The sequence below is a fragment of the Bidens hawaiensis genome, unplaced genomic scaffold (assembly GCF_021521415.1).
Source record: "Bidens hawaiensis isolate Kalapana, Puna unplaced genomic scaffold, B.hawaiensis_p1.1 tig00013745_1, whole genome shotgun sequence".
Lineage (NCBI taxonomy): Eukaryota > Viridiplantae > Streptophyta > Magnoliopsida > Asterales > Asteraceae > Bidens > Bidens hawaiensis.
Window position 1 is genome coordinate 511,679 of NW_027492170.1, and position 10,169 is coordinate 521,847.

At 32.3% G+C, this 10,169-nt stretch overlaps 1 protein-coding gene across 1 annotated transcript; it reads right to left on the minus strand.

Moving 5' to 3' along the window:
• Positions 1-581: 581 nt before the first annotated feature.
• Positions 582-5,782, minus strand: LOC143544784 (alcohol dehydrogenase-like 7). The gene is made up of 10 exons (XM_077036797.1): positions 5,722-5,782; positions 5,401-5,537; positions 3,615-3,661; positions 3,200-3,525; positions 2,441-2,523; positions 2,177-2,252; positions 2,004-2,068; positions 1,678-1,773; positions 864-1,028; positions 582-730 (listed from the first exon to the last, which is right to left on the minus strand). The coding sequence occupies exons 1-10, from the start codon at positions 5,771-5,773 to the stop codon at positions 614-616; spliced, it is 1,164 nt and encodes a 387-aa protein (XP_076892912.1). The 5' UTR covers positions 5,774-5,782; the 3' UTR covers positions 582-613.
• Between the last annotated feature and the right edge of the window lie 4,387 nt (positions 5,783-10,169).

Consider the following 10,169-nt stretch of genomic DNA (forward strand, 5'->3'; position numbering starts at 1 on the left):
GATTAACCTTCTGCCACTTTTAACGTTATTTTCACTAGTAAAATAACGTCAAATTAGTGAAATTTCACTTTTACCCGCATGAGTGTTCACACATATATACATTATATGTGCGCACCGCAAGCAGGGCGTAACGTGATCCCAAACCATATATATAATATCTAATATATGGCACCTTGAAACAGTTTAGTAGCCGTCTCTCTACCTGAATCGTCGCTTACATTGGGGTAGCATTGTTTCCTCAACTATATATTAGGAGTTGTTTGTTTAGTGTGATTACTCAGTTCTTATCTCTTATATTTCATTTTGGATTCTTAGTGCCAACATCGATTTCGAGCTCAAAAAATTTCTCTATTTATGTTTCTATATAATTTTGTTTTAATCGTACGACGTCTGAATCTTTGATTTGATTAACTTACGAGTTTCCTATTCCACTATAAAAAAAGGCATTTATGTTTTTTTATTTTTTTGAGCACTTTTCATGCAACATTATTACAATACTAATATTATTATTTCGAAATTTAAAATTGGAACTATACAGTCATATTTAAATGCAAATGATGCAAATAATAACTACTCACAATAAAGAACAACCATTTGTTGGAATGAACTTCGATCATTTGTTCATCCAAATCACACACCGTAAGCTCTTACCTTCAAGAAGGAGATCGAAAGCCTTGTTGATGTCTTCGAAGTTGACCTTATGTGTCACGAAATCATCGAGTTGTAGTTCCTATAATTTAGAGAGATCACAATGTATTAGGTTCATTCCCCATCACCCAACATTATTAAAAATGAAAAATAACATCAATATTTATAACTTAGTTGTAGCCTGATATGATTACTAACTTGCAAAGACATATTACCTTGGTCATGTAGCGTTTTATGAGGATTGGAATATCAGATTTTGGTTTGAGACCTCCAAACAGGGCACCCGTTAGGGTCCTTCCGTTGTCAAGTACGTCGTAAGAATTGAAGGTCAACATTGCCCCCGGCTGGTTGTACCCCAAAACAACTGTTTTTCCCCATGCCTAAAGATTTCATTCATTGATAAACTTTCATTAGTGCATAGTATTCACTTTGAAAATGAAGAAAAAACATGGAGTTCAGTATCCCATGAAACATTTATTAATGTAAGGGTAAAACGGTCATTATGTAAAAACCAAGATCCAAAACAAAAGTCCATCCGTTTAGGGCGCTGTGTTCCTGAGTTAACTTAACGAAAGAAAAGAAAGTAAATGAAAACTTTCTTTTCCTTTCCTTTCACACATCCTATCTATTTTCATTTCCTTTACATCCAATTCTTTCCAATTTGGAAAGAAAACTTTCACCCTTTAAAACCTCACATTTCCCCCACTTTTCCTTTCCTTTCTCCCGTTAAATGAAACTTGAGAACACAAGTGTTTAACTTTTCATTCCTTCTTTTCATAAAAAAAACTTGGGAACACACCCACCTCTATTTTTCCATCCATTTCCTTTCCTTTCTCCCCTTAAGTGGAACTTAGGAACACGAGTGAAGAATAGATACTATAGCCGTAGTTTCTCATACTTGAGAATGGAAGTTAAAGTTTTAACGTAAGGACAGTGTAACTTATTCTTTTAAATTTTGCTATTTGCCCCCACTTAACATAGGATAACTTATAACCGGGTATTCAATACAGGGATAGAACAAAAAGAGACCTTTCTACAAGAAGCATAAGCTTCATGCACTAGTGACGTCGAACCTACACACTCGAAGCAGTAGTCCGCACCCCCATTGGTCATCTCGATTATTATCTATTTAAACAACAACTTTACGTTAATAAAACTGCATTAAGACTTTCATACTGAAACAAAGTTTAAAGTGCACATAACTTTGAAAAAACAAGCATGCATTAAGTCATTCAACATTTTCATTTCATGTTTGTGCATCTCCTTAGAAAGGGAGTTGCACACAAAATAAATATAAAACAAATAGAACCTAATTAACTAGCACAAACCATGGCTCGATCTCATTGTTAAGTTACCTGGCTCACAGTTTTGTCCCCACAGCTTCCCGAGTTCACGAAATCAGTAACTCCAAATTTCTTTCCTGTGGATACAAATATGTAGTCGCACTTACTAAGACCATTGTTAATCAAATCCAAGTAAAACTAGATCACCGCGGAAGATTCAGAATGCATATTATACATGAAATTACCTATTTCAAACTTGTCCGGGTTTACATCAACACCAATGATCCTCTTAGCTCCACATAGCCTTGCTCCTTCAGCAACCTGATCATCGTTAGAAAAATGAAACTTCATAAGAAATATGTCATTATCGTCGCTATAGGTTCGTTGTATCAGACGAAAATTTGTTGCAGTATGTCTATGTGTTTATTATGTCCAGTCATTAAGTTCATTGAAGCTTTTATGTGTAAGCTTAAATGTTTTGAAAAATATAATTGCACACACAATCATACCGCTAGCCCAATTGCACCCAGTCCAAATATAGCAACTGATGTCCCGGCTTCCACACTTGCTTTTTTCCACGCGGCACCAACCCCTGAAAGAATTATGTATTTTCATCTACTAGCTAGTGTTCCTTTAAAAAACTTATAAATGGTTATTAGTTTATCAAATGTACTAATATAATAGAACAACACCATAAGTATCTGTGTTCACATATTTCATCTTCAATCGTTTCGTATATTCATTGTGTTCTTGATATCCTACAAAGAAACCCATTAAAAACTCCTTTAACACTCCCCTTAAGTCCGCAACCAACTTGTTGTAGCTACTTGGGCTTTTCACCCCCTAACTCACAGATTGGGCCCAGTGTCGGCTCAACCTCTTTGGTGGCCTAAAACGATATCTAAAAACAAGGCCTTGTTGTAAAAAAAAGATATCTTGTTTTCCCTCCAAATAATCAAGATGTTGTCATTATTATTTACAAATACATAAGTAATGCAGATCCTATACCTTCCTAGACCTAATTCAGTTTAAACGTCGCTTAAATCACAAATTACAAATGTAATGTATAATTATTAGTTTTGTTTTGGAAATTAGAGGCCTTTGGAGGTGAGGGCCTAAAGCCCTAGCTTCATTTCGTTGTCCCTAGAGATAACCCTGATTGGGCCTTTGCTTGGGTCAAACAACATTTAAGCCAACACCAAAATGAACCAATATTGAGACAAAACATAATACTAAAGTATAAAATGAAAAAAAGACTCATTAATTACCAGCTGCAACTCCACAAGTAAAGAGACAAGCTCTGTCCGGCGGTGTTTGTGGATCAATTTTAGTTATATGAGCAATGTCAACCACCGTGTATTCACTGAAACTCGATATAAACATGAAGTGATATACAGTTTCCCCTTTGATGTCTGTAAACCTGCTTGTCTCCTCTCTATCAATCCATGGAGAAATACTAAAAGATAGTTTTGAACATAGGTTGCTTTTTACAGACAAACAATCGGTACATTCACCGCAATCTGGTAAAAAAATTGGGATCACAGTGTCTCCTTCAACAACTTCATGCACACCTTCTCCAACACTCTCTACAACCCTGATTTGTACGTGCATGAAATGAAACCATAATAATATGCTGCTCATGCATTTTAAAATAGTGCATTACTAAATTTGATAAATTCTTACCCCATTGCTTCGTGACCGAGTATTCTGGGGAAAATAGCTGGAGGAAGCTTCATCAAACAGAAAAAAAAAAATTAGTTAGCATCAACAGATGATCGGCCGAGTATATTAGTTAGAAGATTCTTTTACGAGTAATTAAGGAATAGTAACTACATATTGATTCTTTTGGAGAGTTGTTTACATGCACGGGAAGCTTATAACAAGATAAGTGCTATTTCATTCTTTGTTTAGCCTATTTCATTTTTTATTTTCATTGTAAGTCGCTTGATAATAAATATCCAATACTGTATTTCATAAGCTTGGATGAAACACAGGGGGGCGAACTCAATACACATTAAAATTTTCATAAACGAGGGACCGGACTCAAAATTTCGATAAAAACAGTAATTCAGTAAATTTACATTATGTAAAAAAGTTTTCAGAAAAAAACAGGATTCACGCCACTAAGGGGGTGTTTGGGATTGCTTATTTTCACCAACTTAAACACTTTTTGTAAAGTAATAAAGTGTTTGGGATTGCTTATATTATAAGAGAAAAAGTTGTATAATTTAATGAAAAGTTATAAGGAAGTAAATAAGGAATCCCAAACACCCCTTAAGCAAAAACACGAAGGGGACACCCGGGTCACCATAAAACCTCGCCCCTCCATGTGATTTCATATTTAAATTTCAACATCCATCCGTAATATGCCCTACAACAGCAAACGCCTAGGTGGAATTCTGTCGGCAATGAATTTCCATGAAATCTTTCAAATTTTCATTTTCAAAATTTGATAATATATTTTTCCCATTAAAAATATTGACGTAACAGGCATTCGTTCATAAATAGAGTTTCTTTTTTAAAAGTATTTTGTATGATCTCAGTCTCGGGCACTATATTATAACAAGTAGGGCTGAACACGGTTCAATTATTAGGCGAAACTCAAACCTAAAATGAAGTAATCGGTTATTTGAATATACAAACCGTTCGGTTTTCGGTTTTCCGGTTATTTTCGGTTTCGGTTCGGTTATTTTTGGGGTTTTTTCAATTATGTGTAGAAATTGCAAAAAGAAAACTAAAATGCATATTTTAAGTTTGTATAAGAACGTATTAGAGTACCACATGATATATTGAATTTAAAAAAAAATAGACACGTGTTACGTGGAATTATACGAATACAAAGTTATTAAATAAATTTTAAAATTCAACAAATTTCTTAATTAAAAAACATTATAAGTTTAGTCCCAATCTTTATTAATCATCTTATTTATCTTCAAAGTTTAGTCAATTCATCATCATCTTGATAATGTTTATCACCATGAATCGGTTCGGTTCGATTTTTTTTAAATGGATAACCGAATCGAAACCGAAAATTCGGTTTTTCAAAAAAGCAAAAAATTAACCGTCGGTTAATACTTCAAGTCGGTTTTTCAGTTAATTCGGTTTCGTTCGGTTAATTCGGTTTTTTGCTCACCCCTAGTAACAACAAAAAAGTAGCCGACGAATCTAAATAGACAAGAATATATGTTATTAGATTTCGAGATATGGGATCATTTTCCAACTCCTCCAAGTTGTTGGTGTATTTAGATGACGCGAAACGAAACTATTTTCTCATACAAACCGGCTTGCCTTGTCAAAACGGTGGAAGATATAAATTCTTTGGATATAAAATCATTCTACTTTTAAAAGCATTGTTTGGAAAGATTTGTTTCTTTGTAACATTTTTAGTTTCTAGCGTCTCGCTAGTTGTTTGAAAGAATTTGTCGTTCCAAACAAAATTAATATGATTTCGAAATCATTAACGTAGTACCTCGGACTTCCAAAAGGTAACATCCACGGGACAAAGAGAAGTGCATATGATTTTGATCCGAACTTCACGGGATTTTGGTGTGGCCACAGTCACTTCTTCTATCACCATAGGCTCCCCCGGCTTTCGAGCAATAGCCGCTATAGGAATTAAAAAATAATCAAAACTCAAAGTAGTTTTACAGATGATCAGCATGCATAGATCCGGATAGCTTCACATTTCAAATTACATATTATTCTAGTTTTTCTTTTCTTTATTTTTTTCAAACAAACTGATCCATGGATTTATGGTTTTGATGCATGCATGGGTTGAAGAGAATATTACCTCTGCAACGAATAGGCTTGCCGGCTGTGTTGCTGGAGGTTTTTCCGGTCATACTCAACGACAGTTTCGGAGCACTAAATAAGATGATAGAGTTGTTTCTTATAATATTTGTAAGTGATTATAGTGGTGGTCGTTGGTAGGTCCGAGTTATTTCAGCTGTATTTTTTTTTCTTTTCTTTAATATATATATAAATTAGCTTTTATTCTCGGTATTATGAGGTCGGTTTACATTTTCCGTTTAACATTAAATGAATCCTCTGCTTAATGTTTATATTTATTCGTTTATATTTATTTGTTATAATTTGGATATTATTTTTTGAAACATTTTCTTTAAGTTAAACTTAAAAGAAAATAATCACTAACATAACTAAATCTATATAGAGAAATTAAATTAGAGTTTGATAATGAAATAGTTAAATAAATAAATGAGATGTTATAACTCGTTTAAGATCGAGCGCTATACGGGTTTGGTGAGACCATGACCTGCTTATTTATTTTTTTAACTTATTGAGATGTTATAACCCGTTTAAAAGTTATCTGGGTTTGGTCATGAGATTAATTTTTAACATAATGAGATGTTATAACCCGTTTAAGGGTTATCCGGGTTTGGTGAGATCCATACCCGTCAAAATAGGTAAAGTGCATGAAAAACCTTTATTTATAAATGAAACAATCTGGTGGCTTGAGAGTGGTGAGGAGCGACCAGAGCGCGACATCTAGGATTTTAAATGTTTCGTTTATATAGATTGATTATTTATAATATATCTAGTAAACCTAAAAAATAGAGTGATGTGTATTAGGGATAAACATGATCAAAGGATAATACGATGGATAGTTTGTGGTATATAGTTTGTTACTAGCATATTACTTATATTTATCGTTTCTTTATGGTTGGCTTTTCAAAAAAAAAAAATAGGTTGTTCTAGTTTTATTCAGCATTTTCTAAAGTAATTATTTTTATATGATGTAGCTATAAGAATTGTAAACCTATATATTTAGCATTCTCAGACCTTTCTCTCACATTGCATGGCAACATTAAACTCCCAAGCAACCACATTACTGCTATGTTGACCATTATTATTAAACTATCTTTTTCTAGTTATCTATTGTAGTAAAAATATGTTGTCCCTTTTCTCGAGTATCAAAATCTTTTTGACTAGGTTGATGGCATCATTAAAACATATCAGCTTATGCCAATAGGTTCTATGTTTAACAGATCTAATAAAAATCTTTTTTTGCGGACTTTTGTAAAATATTGGAATAAAATATGCCAAAACGAGTCCCTAGTCCAAATAAAATTTAGACAATTCATCACATGTCCTGTCTCTTAATAACAACCCTTGATTGCCGAAAGCGTCCTTTCAAATCCATTTTTTTCACATCCACAGCCGAAAAGTATTAGTAATACACTTTTACTCGAGCCTTCTCTATTTAAACATCCATTTTTTTGTTTGAACACTTTGGCCCACCTATATGAGTCGTATAGCTCAAACTGCTCATATAGGTGGCAGCTTTTTGTCAGTTTCCTTTAACCAGTCAATACGATAAGGTCTATACGAGTGGAGGCCTATACGAGTGGAGGCCTATACGAGACAATTTGAATTTTTATATACGAGTGGAAGCCATACGAGGTGTATGCCGAATACGAGATGACAACTTTTTGTCCTTTAACCGCATTTTCCAAGACTGATTATATGAGTTGTATGGGCTATTCGAAATGAAATTTAAATTTTTTTTCTACCGATATTAGTAGCATTTATTTGTAATAAACAAAAATGTTTTTTTTTTCAAACGCAAATACGAGCAATATTGACTATGCGACTAAAATTATTAAACACTAGATATTCTCACTATAAAAAACATTTATGTTGCAACCCTTTTTAAAAAGAAAAAGTTTTATCGGATTTTTCTCATGACTAATTGAGAAAACAATTATTTCTCGTCCCATTGAATATCTGGAATACAATACAACATTCTAAGTTCGTTTATAGCTTACTTCATTTCACAACTGAATATTAATTATTTATTTTTTAATTGTTTTTTATAAAAAATACTAGTTATAAAAAACATAAACTTATAGATTATGAGTCTTTTTCTCATTTTTATAAATTTACGATACGCTAGAAAACACAAACATTAATATTTATAAGCATAATTAAAGATAAACATTATATCATTATATTTATAACATAATTAAAGATGAACAAATACGTGGTTTTAACGTATTCTAATCGAACAACAGGAGCGTCTCGAGGCACTGGCCTTCTATAAGTCGTCATTCGATCTGTTCCGATAGCCGTTGTTAATTCTTCTCGCACCACGTAGCTAATCTCATGGACCCCGTGAACACCAATGTATGATGTTTAATGTGAAAGACAAATGTATGATGTTTAATGTGCAATGTCTTTCGTAGTACTCAATGGAAGTAAACATGTATCTAGATCACCCGTCGGTGTTTAAAGTAGAACCATATATTGTTGGTGTTTTGATACCCAAAGTTTGGCATTATTAAATTCATATCATAGACTTTGAAGTTTTGAATTTGTATGAAATCCACATAATTTATGGCACCGTCGGCGTATATCCTTCTCACCAAAGCTGTAAAATGACCATAGTGGTAGATCTTCAAAGTAAAGTACCATGGTCTATCAGCGTACAGGTCAAAGTAAAGTTTTGAATTTGTATGAAGTACCACATAATTTTTTGTTTTATATTTTTTTATTTTTCTTAAAAAGAGTTTTGTTTGTTTTATAATTATATACACACACATACATACATGTATGAAAAAATATGTATATTTGATGTTTAAAGTTACTTACACAACCACTAGCTTGGTTTAGTGGCAAATGGAAATGACTTTTAACCAAAAGGTTGTGGGTTTTAGTTTCACTTTAAACATTTAAACTCTATTTTTATACAATACAATTATTACACAACACAAATCATAACCAAGTAATTGTTTAAACTCTATTTTTATACAAAACAATTTTTGTTTTATATTTTTTTATTTTTCTTAAAAAGAGTTTTGTTTGTTTTATAATTATATATACACACACATACATACATGTATGAAAAAATATGTATATTTGATGTTTAAAGTTACTTACACAACCACTAGCTTGGTTTAGTGGCAAATGGAAATGACTTTTAACCAAAAGGTTGTGGGTTTTAGTTTCACTTTAAACATTTAAACTCTATTTTTATACAAAACAATTATTACACAACACAAATCATAACCAAGTAAGTCAATTCAGAAAATAATTGTTTAAACTCAACATAAATACCCTTTTACTTCAGGCCTAAATTTTTTTCGCTTTTGGCCCAATTTTTTTTAACAATTATCGGAGACGGCCCTGGGTGTATAAAGATCCAAACAACTCGTATAGACTATACTATTCGACTTCGTCTAGAGGGTGTATGGGCAATATATGAGTAGTCTAGGCTATACTACTTGTATAAATATTGGCATCATCTCGTATAAGTCATACGACTCGTTTAAGAATCTGGTCAAACACGTTTTCCAAAAAAGCTGGTGGACATCAGAGTACTGAAGTCTATACGGATCGTATAAGTTATACGAGCAGTGGTGGAACCAGAACTTTACGATAGGAGGGTCATAATAAAAAAATGATATTACACTCATTAGCATACGACTACTTATGAGTTTTGCTAATTGATATACAACAAGGGGCGGGTTTAACATATTATCTAAAGCGAAAGCAAATAACTTGTCAAAACCGAACTGAAGTAACCTATCCAAACTAATAAACGATGGCTCGATTATGTTTTCCTTGAAAACTGAAACAATTTGATGTTGATTATGCCTCGCTCCAATACGCATCGATCCAATCTATAAGATCTAATTAAACCGACCTAGTTTAAATCATTAAATGTTTGAAATGACCGAACCTGACAACAAGTTTAAAATAGTTTACTCTTATACATGTTTAAAAAAGAAGAGTAAAATAATGTAATAAATATCAATTGCAAAGTAATAAATAATATAAAAAAATGTAAATATTAGTATCATGTTGTTGGGTCTTGTCCTATTCGAGAACTCGGTAAGAAACATTTGTTATGTAAATATTCTAAACAAACTAATATAAAACATTTAATTTTATAAACATTTGAAATATAAATAATAAAAAGTCTTGATAAACAAATTTAAGTATTAAATATAAAACGTACAAACATACATTCCGGTTAAATAATATATATTTTTAATAATACATTTATCATAAAACATGCAAAATATTAAATAATATTAAATGATCGAACACAAAATAAATGTTTGTTAAAAAATTAAGTGTGAATAATAAATGCAATAATGCATAATCAACCCAAGTCTAGAATATTGAATTAGTTAGTCTTCAACCATACTTCGACCCATAAAAGTTGGTGCAAATTTTAGATCTGTTTGCCAACGGAAGATTTTCTGGGCATTCTTC

Bases quoted from the DNA above. Each gene is read 5' to 3' on its own strand.
- LOC143544784 (XM_077036797.1), bottom strand. From the start codon at position 5,773: ATGACCGGAAAAACCTCCAGCAACACAGCCGGCAAGCCTATTCGTTGC. The intron at 3,662-5,400 runs GTACTACGTTAA...TGTTTGATGAAG, and splicing joins TTACCTTTTGGAAGTCCGAG to CTTCCTCCAGCTATTTTCCC. The intron at 3,526-3,614 runs GTAAGAATTTAT...CGTACAAATCAG, and splicing joins CTCGGTCACGAAGCAATGGG to GGTTGTAGAGAGTGTTGGAG.